This window comes from Capra hircus, chromosome 15, assembly GCF_001704415.2.
Source record: "Capra hircus breed San Clemente chromosome 15, ASM170441v1, whole genome shotgun sequence".
In the NCBI taxonomy this organism is placed as follows: Eukaryota; Metazoa; Chordata; class Mammalia; order Artiodactyla; family Bovidae; genus Capra; species Capra hircus.
The window spans coordinates 46950707-46965229 of NC_030822.1; the positions used below are offsets into that span (position 1 = coordinate 46950707).

Genomic DNA, 14523 nt, shown 5'->3' on the forward strand with positions numbered 1-14523 from the left:
GAATCTCCTACATTAGCAGGCGGATTCTTTACCACTGAACCCTCATAACTTACAAGTATTATACCAGAATTATAAAATGGTGAAGCTACTTTAGGAAACAGTTCAGTGGTTCCTCAAAAAACATAGAATTACTATATGATATAGTAATTCTACTCCTAGGCAAAGTGAAAACAGATGTTCAAACAAAGAACTTACACACAAATATTCACGGCGGCACTATTCAGCAATAGTCACATAATAGAAACAAGTTTGATGTCCATCAATAGATGAATGGATAAAGAAAATGTGCTATTATTTACCCAATGGAACACTATTAAATACACCTGCCAGAATATAAATGAATCTTTAAAACATTAGGCTAAGAAATTAGACACAAAAGGCCACATGCTGCATGATTACATTTATATGAAATGTCCAAAATAGGTAAATCCATAGAGATAGAAAACATATTAGTTCTTAACAGGACCTGGGAGGAGAGGGGAATAAGGAGTGAGGGGGTTTGTGGTATATATAGGCTCTCTTTCTGTTGTGATGAAAATATTCTGGAATAGATAGTGGTGGTAATTGCAACACACTATAAATGTACTAACAATCAATGAACTGTACACTTTGGTTAAAATAGTGAATTTTAGCTAAAAAAAAAACCAAACAACCCCATATGTATATATATATGTTTCTATAATTATAATTCTTTAACTCCAAAAACTTGTATATACACTTAAGTGTATATATGTGTAAAGCCATATAAAATGACCAAGCAGGATATAAACTATGAAGAAGATACCCACAGGGAAAAACCAAAACTGGAAACGTCCTAATTTTTTACTCTGTAAGCTTGTAAGCTTATCCATTTAAACTTCTTCAACAGTAGCATCAATTCATACTTTTATTACTTTTATAATCACAAAAAAGTGAGAAAGCAAAACAATACGAAACAAACTCAAAAGAACAATTTTGATCGGAAAGAAATTAAGAAGCATGGAAATGAAAGGGAACTGAGTTAGGATTTAAAATCTTTTCCAATAGATTTTAAGCAACCTTTGAATTAATCTGCTTAAGACAGCATAGGTAAGTTCTGTTGGATGTCTACTGAAAAAGAATAAAAGCTTAACTTGTCAGCACTGCAAAGAGTCTTTAACATCAAAACATTTATGTTCCCTCTGTGGGTACATACCTGTCTGGCTGATCCACTAGCCTGTCTTACTTTTTCTGCTACTCCTCCTAAAAGCTGTACAAGCTTTGTTTGCTTCAAAAGTTCTTCTCTGAGTCCTTTTCCTCCTACTGAGAGGAGAGCACCCAAAACATGTTCATATCGGGCACCAAACTGTGCATCATGCAGAGCATCCTTGAGGAGCCTAATACAGCAAAATATTTATGTCAGCCACTTCCAAGACCTAGATTAATGTCTCTCAAAAATCAGCTTAAAAAGTTTAATTTGGGGTATCTAGGAATTAATTTTAAGCTATACAAGCAAGAAAAACTCTTTCAATATTACAGAGCTCTAACATGCCAAGTAATTCTGCAATAGAGGGTTCTGTTACTTCTGGTGTTATTTCTAAATACATAAAAACTTAGCTTCTTTACAATAGTCACTTCAATAAAACATCTGGTATCAACAGCAAATAGTCTGAGCATACTGTTTAGACTTTTGAGTGTCATTTGCACAAATAATAGGAACAGAAATAAAGTACTTAAGAAAATTTAAATCTTACCAATATAAATGGTGTGCTATCTGTATATTTCCCAACGCTCTGGACAGAAGGAAGTGCACTAATGAACTATTCAAGTAAATTTCATATTTCAAAGCCTACATGCAAAGAAAAATAAGAATCAGTAGTTGTCAAACCCATACTACATTGTTAGGATAAAATTATCAAAATATAAACTATATAAATCAAGGATTACTCTTGTTGAGGAAAGATGATACTAATGAAAAATGAAACATTAATTAATTTAGGTGAAATTAATGAAATCAGGCAGAAAAGTACACTGACTTGGGAATAACATTCATTAGCTATGTTTAAGTGGCCAATTTAAAAAAAAAAAGGAAAGAAAACCTCAAGTCTCTAGGCACATATATATACATATAGTATTCAAGCAAGGCAGCTGACAATAGTAGAAAAAATTTCACACTAAATTCAAATGCAACGCACTTTAACATCCCCACTGAACAAAAGTATTCAATACTTTTAATCAAAACAGAAACGAGATCCCTTAGCAAGATCCCTCCCTACTCATAAAAACTGGAGAGCGCGTAAGAAGGGTAGATAACCTAGTAAAAAACTTACCTGCACAAACTGTGGAAGAAGATCTGTAAGCTCATCATCGCTAATAGCCTCAATCCAGGTCACAGCTAGGGACCTCACTTCCTGATCAGCAAATCTAGAAGCATACCACAAAATCAAGATTTGACGATGATTTCTAATGAACCTGTTTTCCCCGAAGACACAATCTCAATTCATTCCTGACAAGGAAAGCTCAAATAGCTATTGAAAAGCAATGTATTTCATCTTTTTTCTTAGGAAAAAATCATATTGTCCTATACACAAATCCAATTTTGTGACTGTTTAGAAAACTTTAAGATCATGAAAATAAATTCTGACCCATATCATAAAAATAAAACAAATTATTCAAAATTTACAACGTCTCTAGATTAGTTTTCAATGATATGACATCCCTTTTTAATAACCTGAACAGATGTGTATAGAAATATGCATTTACACATTTATATTACACTGCTTCCACATTAAAACAAAAGGAACTAATCCTGTAAATAATATCTTGCCAGAAAAATTGACAACAATAAAACAGAACAAATAAATTCAACCACAGTTAACTTACTTTGAATCAAGCAGCTCCAAGGCAGTCAGTGGATGCAATGGAGGCCACTGCTGAAGCAATGAATAAGTTTTGGCAAGATTAATCCATTTCCAGTTTGGGGCACTTGAAAGTACTTTAGGAAGACAATTTGGGTGTTTGAGGCAATAATAACGTTTCTCCCACAAAAAGGCTTTATCTTCTTTAGAAAGTCTAAATACATAATACAATTAAATTACTTCTCAGTGATAACATAATGACAGTTATAATCTCAGTGATTAAAAATACAAAGGAGAAATGCATTCCTTTTAGGACAGCCACTTCTTGGTAGAATCATTAATACTAATTTGGGATAGAAAAACAGAATGTTCATCAAACACCACTAATCTACCCTAATTTGGGGGATAGAAAGAAATCATTCTACTTTGAGAGAAGAGTCTTAGTTAAGAAACTGAAGGATAATTCGGCATAATAAAATTTATTGAGCTCTAACTAGATGCCAGGCACTGGAAATTAGAGTTGAATAAGGAGAACCTACTCTAAAAGCAAGGATTTCATCATTTTATACCAGTAAGATCAAAAGTCATGTCAAAATCAAATACTACTACAAAATTTTAGACAATGAATACAGAGCTCATTTGAGGAATATTCAAAATAAAAATCTGTTTTGGAGATTCCAATTGACTCTTAATGACAAATGTTTATGTGAAATATTTCACTATTTCACTACCCATCTATCCACCTTTGTGTTTATAATCCATGCAGTGAACTAAAATGTATTCATTACATGTGGAATATGAAGAAAAAAATTAAAATATTGCAAAAAGGCACACAATTAGGTTTTTCTCCTTCCAGTTCCTCTCCCAGTGGCAACTGCCTCACCTAGTATATTCTTTCAGAGTTAGTCTATTTTTATAGAAGCATATACAAAGGTGTAGATATCAAATTCTCTTTCTTTCCCTTATGTTAATGATAACATGAAATTAAAAGATGCTACTCCTTGGAAGGAAAGTTATGACCAACCTAGACAGCATATTCAAAAGCAGAGACATTACTTTGCCAACAAAAGTCCGTCTAGTCAAAGTTATGGTTTTTCCACTAGTCATGTATGGATGTGAGAGTTGGACTACAAAGAAAGCTGAGCACCGAGAGTTGATGCTTTTGAACTGTGTTGTTGGAGAAGACTCTTGAGAGTCCCTTGGACTGCAAGGAGATCCAACCAGTCCATCCTAAAGGAAAGCAGTCCTGAGTATTCATCGGAAGGACTGATGCTAAAGCTGAAACTCCAATACTATGGCCACCTGATGAGAAAAACTGACTCACTGAAAAAGACCCTGATGCTGGGAAAGACTGAAGGCAGGAGGAGAAGGGGACGACAGAGGAATGAGATGGTGGATGGCATCACTGACTCAATGGACATGAGTTTGGGTGGACTCCAGGAGTTGGTGATGAACAGGGAGGCCTGGCGTGCTGCAGTCCATGGGGTTGCAAAGAGTTCGACACAACTGAGTGACTGAACTGAACTGAACACACTATACATACTATCCTACTTGCTTTCTTCATTTAATATCTTATATATTAATAACAGCCATAACTTCATTCTTAATAGTTACACAGTGATGTTAGATAAATGTACCATAATTTAACCCATTAATGAACATGTATATCCATTTTACAACAACCCAAATAAATACTGCAAGAAATATTCTTGTCTCCACAAGCAAATATAAAAGGGTTTTCTTTAAAATAATACTATATCTGGAAGTGGAATTGTTAGGTCACAGATTATGGACACTGTGACCTTAATGGACTTTGCCAAATTGCTCTCCCAAAGCTTTTAGAGTTCTGCCAACAGTTTAATTCCTATTTTTCTATATTCTATCAATACCTCATATAATGAGACATTTTAATTTTCAACAATCTGACATGTGAAATGGTAGCTTGAATTAATTTAAAACTCTTTGATTACTGAGAGGCTGAACATTTTTTTCAGACATTTAAAAGGGTTGTATTTCTTTTCCAAAGAAAAACCTAGTCATATTCTTTGTCTACCACTGTGTTGTCGGTTTTCTACTTACATAAAAAGATTCTTCATATATTAAGGAAATAGGTTATAGTCCCCAATCTGTTATTTGCATTTGATTATACAGAAAGTTTGACTTACACAAATTTCTAAATTTTATGCCGTTATACAGTCTTTTTATACAACTAAAAACAGAAAAAGAAAACTTTCCATATCAGGAACACTGCTAAATCATGAACTAAATCAGGACATTTAATAAACCATTAACTTGAACTTTACATTGTAAGAGACAATCAGGCAAGAGAATTAAAGGAGCATACCCAAGTGATGAGTCTCTGTGAAGAATACCAAGAAGTCTCCCCTTCACATCATTCTCCAACGTTTCTAAGTTGTGTTGTTGTATAATGCTTCTGTCCACTTGAGGAGCAGTATAAATGATATCAAATGTAGGAGAAGGAAAATCAACCTTAAAAATCAATAGAAATTAATCAAATTACAGCTGAAAAGTCCACATATTTGCTACATTTACTTATTTTTGATTTGTCTTAACAAATAGGGTGAAAATATCAAATATTAAATTAATGCTTCTGTCCTTTTATTAAGAGTGATTACCATTATTAGTACTTCTCAATAGCACATATATTTGTGGGACTGGTATAAGTGCACCTTTTACTATTTCTCAGAAATAGGAAATGGCTTATTAACACTTAAATACAGACCCTAAGATCTAAACAAGATCAATTAGACTTCTTTAGTAACAACTGAGACCATGGTATACATATATTCTTTATAAAGAAATTAAAACTTAAACGTCTCCATGTGTCAGAAATATCATTACCTGTAATACTATTCTTTCCATCACATATCCTTTTTTTGGGACTGTTCCAGGAATAAGATTTGTATGTGATGAAGTCCAAAGATACAGAAGCTTAGTTCCACATGTTAAAAACCTTCATGAATATAAACAGAATACTGTGGTTTTCATTTTAATAATTAATTAAAAACTCACAACACATGGTAATGTATTTAAAATGTTAATAATCAAATATTTATTAAGCATCCTGTATACAGAAAGAACATATTAGAAGGAGTCACTGTCTATGGTGTATTTTCACTTTAGGTAAATGTACTAAAGTATGGAAGTTAGAACAAAAGAAGGGAAGATGAAATGGGGCTCGGGACAGAAGAAAAGATGGGTAAAGTCTCAGAGTCACCTGTCCCCAAAACAACTTCTATAAATAGGACAGTGTTTGAACATCATCTACAGAGAAACATATCTCAAGGTGGTGGTTTGGATTTCATAACCGCTCCTTGAATTCTACCATAAGAATAAAAACACATGTCAAAGAAACTAGTATCTACTTTGTGTCAAAGTACTGATTGTTCGAGATGAGAAGTTTAATCTGTTCGTGACCAAGGGTCAGCAACCTTTTTCTATAACAGGCCAGACAGCAAATATTTGGGGTCTTCTGTGGAGAAGGAAATGGCAACCACTCCAGTATTCTTGGCCTGGAGAATCCCAGGGACGGGGATCCTGATGGGCTGCCGTCTATGGGGTCGCACAGAGCTGGACACGACTGAAGCGACTTAGCAGCAGTAGCAGCTAGGCTATATAATCTCTGTCAGACTCAACTCTCCTATTACAGGGCCAAAAGAAGCCATGAATAATACATTTTAAAACTGTGTGCTGTGTTCTAACAAAACAAAAAACAGGCAGTGAGCTGGAGTACGCTGACACTTGCCCTAAACTACCAATTTATAATCTACTGAAATTAGAAATATTCACCAATAAAAATACTGATATATCTTTCCACAGATGAAATTTCTGAAAAATAACATGATATATACAAGGGAGAAACTATAAGCTTCATCAAATTTTTTTCATTTTATTCATATAGTAAATATCCTTTCCAAAACTAGACTCCAGTTTATGTTTTCTCTAGCAGGTTAACAGCTTTAAAATTTTTGGCACAGGAATTCCCTGACAGCTAGGAGACTGTGCTTCCACCGCAGGGGACCAGGTTCAATCCCTGGTGGGGGAACCAATACCCTGCAAACTATGTAGGGTGGCCAAAAAAAGATCTTCAGACATTATATTCTATCTATTCTAGAGCCACCCTCACCCTCAGATAGATTATCTGGAGGCAAATTCTGATTATATTATTTTATTTGTATATACTTTTATGAGTCTCTAAATGATAAATACTGTTATTTAAACATAATCACAACAAAATAATTAAAAATAGCTATTTGTAAGTTATCAGCTAGGGACTTCCCTGGTGATCTAATGGTTAAGAATCCACCTGCCCATGCAGGGAGGACAGGGGTTTGATCCCTATTCTGGGAAGATTATACTTGCTATGGGGCATCTAAGCCCAGGCTCAGCAACTACGGAAGCCCACACAACTAGAGCCTGTGCTCTGCAACAGAAGCCACTGCTGTGAGAAGCCCACGCACCACAAGAGCAGCGCCTGCTCACCACAACTAGAGGAAGCCTGTGCACAGCAGCGAAGACGCACGACAGCCAAATAATTAATACATTGAGAAAAGGGATCAGCTATACAGTCAGCATTCAAATTTCTCTGATTGCCTCTAAAAAAAATTTTTAATAGCTGGTTTGAATTAGGATACAAGCAGGTCCAACATGTCTGTTGGGTGATATGTCTTTTTAAGTATCTTTTAAGTCAAAGGTCAAATTCCAGACTGCACGTGCTTCTGTAACTTAACCTGTATTAGAACAAAGCCACATTCACTCTTTGACATGTTGCCTATCACTGCTTTCGTTGTTGCGACAGAGACTACATGACCTACAAAGTCTCAACTACTCTGTCTAGTTCTCTTTACAGAAAGTTTACCAGGTCTTGTTTTAACCTATACATTGTTCCTTTTCATCCCGTTACTTGTTAAATAATCCAAGTCTTTTGTTGTGAAAACTTTTCTGTATCCTTTACTGACGGCATTCTTCTGGTATCATTTTAGCATGTTCCTTTATCTCCTACGTTTTCTGTAATATTTAGATCTAAAGAACTGAGCTGATTCAAGGTTAGTAATATGGCAAGAATACGTAATGTTTTACAGCTGGAATTGTATACTACTAGTTCCTGATGCATCAAATAAAGCATGCATTGTTCGGTGTATCTCTCCTTCTGTGATGTTAAGATAATTAAATTTGTTCAAGTGTTATCAGTCTAAACCATTTATTATAAAGTTCCAGAAAAGTTAATCACAGTGGTTCCTAAACAGGCATTAATAAATCATTACTTAAATCATGAGGCGACGGACAGCGCAGAAGCACAGCAGAGAGGAGTTACCCCACGCCCAAGGTCAGGGGCAGCGGCTGAGAGGAGCTACCCCATGTCCGAGGTCAGGGGTGGCAGCCGAGAGGAGCAACTCCACATCTAAGGAGCAGTGTCTGCACCTGCGCAGGAGGACCAAGAGGAGCTACTCCACATTCAAGGTCAGGAGGGGCGGCTGTGAGGAGATACCCCTCGTCCAAGGTAAGGAGCGGCGGCTGCGCTTTGCTGGAGCAGCCGTGAAGAGATACCCCATGTCCAAGGTAAGAGAAACTCAAGATGGTAGGTGTTGCGAGAGGGCATCAGAGGGCAGACACACTGAAACCACAATCACAGAAAACTAGCCAATCTGATCACAAAGACCACAGCCTTGTCTGATTCAATGAAACTAAGCCATGCCCTGTGGGGCCACCCAAGACAGACGCGTCATGGTGGAGAGGTCTGACAGAATGTGGTCCACTAGAGAAGGGAATGGCAAACCACTTCAGTATTCTTGCCTTGAGAACCCCATGAACAGCATGAAAAGGCAAAATGATAGGATAATGAAAGAGGAACTCCCCAGGTTGGAAGGTGCTCAATATACTACTGGAGATCAGTGGAGAAACAACTCCAGAAAGAATGAAGGGATGGAGCCAAAGCAAAAACAATACCCAGTTGTGGATGTGACTGGTGATAGAAGCAAGGTCCGATGCTGTAAAGAACAATATTGCATAGGAACCTGGAATGTCAGGTCCATGAATCAAGACAAATTGGAAGTGGTCAAACAGGAGATGGCAAGAGTGAACGTCGACATTCTAGGAATCAGTGAACTAAAATAAACTAAAATGGGTGAATTTAACTCAGATGACCATTATATCTACTACTGCGGGCAGTAATCCCTTAGAAGAAATGGAGAAGCCATCATGGTGAATAAGAGTCCAAAATGCAGTACTTGGATGCAATCTCAAAAACGACAGAATGATCATTGCTCGTTTCCAAGGCAAACCATTCAATATCACGGTAATCCAAGCCTATGCCCCAACCAGTAACACTGAAGAAGCTGAAGTTGAATGGTTCTACGAAGACCTACAAGACCTTTTAGAACTAACATCCCCAAAAGATGTCCTTTTCATTATAGGGGACTGGAATCCAAAAGTAGGAAGTCAAGAAACACCTGGAGTAACAGGCAAATTTGGCCTTGGAATATGGAATGAAGCAGGGCAAAGGCTAATAGAGTTTTGCCAAGAGAGCACACTGGTCATAGCAAACATCCTCTTCCAACAACACAAGAGAAGACTCTACACATGGACATCACCAGATGGTCAACACCGAAATCAGACTGATTATATTCTCTGCAGCCAAAGATGGAGAAGCTCTATACAGTCAGCAAAAACAAGGCTGGGAGCTGACTGTGGCTCATATCATGAACTCCTTATTGCAAAATTCAGACTTAAATTGAAGAAAGTGGGGAAAACCACTAGATCATTCAGGTATGACCTAGAGCAAATCCCCTATGATTATACAGTGGAAGTGAGAAATAGATTTAAGGGACTAGAGCTGACAGACAGAGTGCCTGATGAACTATGGATGGAGGTTCATGACATTGTACAGGAGACAGGGATCAAGACCATAGCTATAGAAAAGAAATGCAAAAAAGCAAAATGGCTGTCTGAGGAGGCCTTACAAATAGCTGTGAAAAGAAGAGAAGCAAAAAGGAAAGCAGAAAAGGAAAGATATTCCCATTTGAATGCAGAGTTCCAAAGAATAGCAAGGAGAGATAAGAAAGCCTTCCTCAGCGATCAATGCAAAGAAACAGAGGAAAAGAACAGAATGAGAAAGACTAGAGATCTCTTCAAGAAAATTAGAGATACCAAGGGAACATTTCATGCAAAGATGGGCTCAATAAAGGACAGAAATGGTATGGACCTAACAGAAGCAGAAGATATTAAGAAGAGGTGGCAAGAATACACAGAAGAACTGTACAAAAAAGATCTTCATGACCCAGATAATCACGATGGTGTGATCACTCCTCTAGAGCCAGAAATCCTGGAATGTGAAGTCAAGTGGGCCTTAGAAAGCATCACTACGAACAAAGCTAGTGGAGGTGATAGAATTCCAGTTGAGCTATTTCAGATCCTGAAAGATGATGCTGTGAAAGTGCTGCGCGCAACATGCCAGCAAATTTGGAAAACTCAGCAGTGGCCACAGGACTGGAAAAGGTTTTCATTCCAATCCCCAAGAAAGGCAATGCCAAAGAATGCTCAAACTACCGCACAACTGCACTCATCTCACACTCTAGTAAAGTAATGCTCAAAGTTCTCCAAGCCAGGCTTCAGCAAGCCATGGTTTAGTGAACCATGAACTTCCAGATGTTCAAGACGCTTTTAGAAAAGGCAGAGGAACCAGAGATCAAATTGCCAACATCCACTGGATCATCAAAAGAGCAAGAGAGTTTCAGAAAAACACCTATTTCTGCTTTCTTGACTATGCCAAAGCCTTTGACTGTGTGGATCACAATAAACTATGGAAAATTCTGAAAGAGATGGGAATACCAGAACACTTGATCTACCTCATGAGAAACCTGTACGCAGGTCAGGAAGCAACAGTTAGAACTGGACATGGAACAACAGACTGGTTCCAAATAGGAAAAGGAGTACGTCAAGGCTGTATATTGTCACCCTTATTTAACTTCTATGCAGAGTACATCATGAGAAACGCTGGGCTGGAAGAAGCACAAGCTGGAATCAAGATTGCTGGGAGAAATATCAATAACCTCAAATATGCAGATGACACCACCCTTATGGCAGAGAGTGAAGAGGAACTCAAAAGCCTCTTGATGAAAGTGAAAGACAGTGAAGAAGTTGGCTTAAAGCTCAACATTCAGAAAACGAAGATCATGGCATCTGATCCCAACACTTCATGGGAAATAGATGGGGAAACAGTGGAATCAGTGTCAGACTTTATTTATTTGGGCTCCAAAAGCACTGCAGATGGTGACTGCAGCCATGAAATTAAAAGACGCTTACTCCTGGGAAGGAAAGTTATGACCAACCTAGATAGCATATTCAAAAGCAGAGACATTACTTTGCCAACAAAGATCCGTCTAGTCAAGGCTATGGTTTTTCCAGTGGTCATGTGCGGATGTCAGAGTTGGACTGTGAAGAAAGCTGAGTGCTGAAGAAACAATGCTTTTGAACTGTGGTGTTGGAGAAGACTCTTGAGAGTCCCTTGGACTGCAAGGAGATCCAACCAGTCCATTCTGAAGGAAATCAGCCCTGGGTGTTCATTGGAAGGACTGATGCTGAAGCTGAAATTCCAATACTTTGGCCACTTCATGCAAAGAGTTGACTCACTGGAAAAGACCCTGATGCTGGGAGGGATTGGGGGCAGAAGCAGAATGGGACGACAGAGGATGAGATGGCTGGATGGTATCACCGACTCGATGGACATGAGTTTGAGTGAACTCCAGGTGTTGGTTATGGACAGGGAGGCCTAGCGTGCTGCGGTTCATGGGGTCGCGGAGAGTTGGACACGACTGAGCGACTGAACTGAACTGACTTAAATCAGTGTCAACCAAGAATGCCTTTGACTCCACTAGATATTTGGCAATGTCTCAAGACTTTTTGGTTGGCAACTAGGGAGTACCACTGGCAGAAGTCAAAGGTGCTTCCAAAAATTCTACAATGCACAGGACATTCTCCCACAGCAAAGAATTATCTGGCTCAAAATGTCAACAGTGCCAAGACTGAGATTTCCTGGCCTAAATCTTTTATTTCAGTAGGGATTGCAACCTCAGATATGCAGACACCACCCTTATGGCAAAAACTGAAGAGGAACTGAAGAGCCTCTTGATGAAGGTGAAAGAGGAGAGTGAAAAAGCTGGCTTAAAACTCAACATTCAAAAACTAAGATCATGGCATCCACTCCCTTCACTTTATGGCAAGAAGATGGGCAAACAATGCAAACAGTGACAGACTTTATTTTCTTGGGTTCCAGAATCACTGCAGATGGTGACTGCAGCCATGAAATTTTTTAAAAGACACTTGCTCCTTGGAAGAAAACCTATAACAAACCTAAACAGTGTACTAAGAAGCAGAGATATTACTTTGCTGGCAAAAGTCCTTCTAGTCAAAGCTATGGTTTTTCCAGTAGTCATGTATGGATGTGAGAGTTGGACCATAAAGGCTGAGCTCCGAAGAATTGATGCCTTCAAACTGTAGTGTTGGAGAAGACTCTTGAGAGTCCCTTGGACAGCAAGGAAATCAACCCTGAATATTCACTGGAAGGACCAATTCTGAAGCTGAAGCTCCAATACTTCTGGACCACCTCATGCGAAGAGCCAATTCAATTAGAAAAGACTCTGATGCTGGCAAAGATTGAAGGCAGGAGGAGAAGGAGATGACAGAGTATGAGATGGTTAGATGGCATCACTGACTCAATGGACATGAGTCTGAACAAGCTCCAGGAGATGGCGAAGGACAGGGAAGCCTGGTATGCTACAGTCCATAGGGTCGAAGAGAGTCGAACACAACTGAGCGACTGAATAACAACAGAAATTGCAAAATTCTGATATTCTGTCATTCTTTCTGCATCTATTAGCTGAAAATTTTCTACAAAGAACCTTCTCACATCAATTATTTGGTAATCCTGAGATTCAACTATAAAGGAATAGCAGGTTAAACGCTTAATTCCATTTATTTAAAAATGAGTTAAGAACTCATTTGTTGCTGAGGTTGACTGAAATGCCTGTAAATCATTTGACTCTTATAACAACTTCATTGGGCTGTATGCAGGTTGTAGCTTAAACATAATTAATTTTAGAAGAATTTGAAGACCAAGATTTCTGATCATTATACTATAGCACATGAGCACAACTAAATCATTAACACAGTTTCTATGTATTTATATATAAAGTCATCTTCCTTCTTAATTTCTGAGCATTTTTTGAATGCTAAATCCTAACATTATTTAGACTGACTACACAGCTTGGCAAACTCTCAAGCTTAATGACATCAGTTCATTCTTTTAAACCGCTGAGCACTGGATACATGCAAACTATTTAATCGTCTAACAAAAGTCAACTGCCCTCCCCTTTACTCTTTTGAATCTTGAAAGAAGGTCATTTATTCAATAAAAACACTTATTAATAAGCAAATAAAATGGCAAAAAGTGATAATACTCCTTGAATGAAGCAGACTCTTGTTGCTTTCAAGTGCATGAAGGTTTTCAAAACTGACTCATTTATAAAAATTGATAGACACAATTACATTTAATTTTCTCACATTAACTATTACCTGACACTTATTTATCAAAGACAATTGAGAACACAATCCCCCTCCTTTATGTGGCCAATATTCTGTTTTAGAGTAGTTATGGGCTGTATTTAGCAAGGAGTTCTAAATATGTATCATTAATAGCAATCTCTTTAACTACTCTTCTCTAGAGTTTGTCAGTTCAGAATTATGTCAGGTGTCAAATATAATTGGAGCCCAACGAAAGGTATATAATTAAAAAATCGTATATGGCCTTCTCAAATATAGGGGGAGAGACAAAAGAAAAAAATTTTATATACGAAAAAATGCTATATTTAAGTACATGGGGAAAGAATATTTTTTAATCATTTTATTCTAGGTTAAAGTGAACGTCACTCAGTTGTGTCCGACTCTTTGTGACCCCATGGAGTATAGAGTCCATGGAACTCTCCAGGCCAGAATACTGGAGTGGGTAGCCTTTCCTTTTTCCAGAGGATCTTCCCAACCCTGGGATCAAACCCAGGTCTCCCTCCTGCACTACAGGCGGATTCTTTACCAACTGAGCCACAAGGGAAGCCCAAGAAAACTGGAGTGGATAGCCTATCCCTTCTCCAGTGGATCTTCCAGCAGCTCTTGTAAGTTAAATAGATCAATTATTAAATCATTTCCCAAAATGGTTTCAAAGATGGATTTAAAATCAAAACAAGTATCATGGTATCAAATAAATCTGAGAATAGCAATACAGGTTAATGTTGAGAATGCAGATCCTGAGGCCAGATTCCCTAGATTCAAACTCGGTTCTACCATTTATTAACTAAGTGCCCAAGGGCAAACCACTGATTTCCCCCTGTAAAAAGGGATAATAATACCTACCTTCACAGGGTTGTTCTGAGGTATATAAGGCTATGTATACGGCATTCAGACTAATAGCTTGCATAGAGTGCATGCTATGTGTTTGTTATTACAGTAATATTATTATTAAACACAGTAGCTTGATTGCAGAACTTAGATACTCCAATATGATAATGTCCATCATCACTCTCCAAAATGTTATCATGTTCTATATCAAGCATCCCAAACTTAGTCAATGATTTTTCTTTTCATTTTAGAAGACACTTCATGGTCTCAAGGAACATATTATTACTTAAAATATAATCAA

General features: G+C 37.7%; 1 protein-coding gene across 1 annotated transcript in view; it reads right to left on the reverse strand.

Moving 5' to 3' along the window:
• Positions 1-14523, reverse strand: part of PIK3C2A (phosphatidylinositol-4-phosphate 3-kinase catalytic subunit type 2 alpha) — a 113226-nt gene that overhangs the window by 21166 nt on the left and 77537 nt on the right. The window contains exons 14-19 of the mRNA XM_018059609.1: positions 5679-5790; positions 5161-5306; positions 2842-3030; positions 2289-2382; positions 1713-1807; positions 1175-1355 (exon numbers count right to left, since the gene is read on the reverse strand). Coding sequence (XP_017915098.1) covers positions 1175-1355; positions 1713-1807; positions 2289-2382; positions 2842-3030; positions 5161-5306; positions 5679-5790 — 817 coding nt within the window. The remainder of the gene's footprint in view (positions 1-1174; positions 1356-1712; positions 1808-2288; positions 2383-2841; positions 3031-5160; positions 5307-5678; positions 5791-14523) is intronic.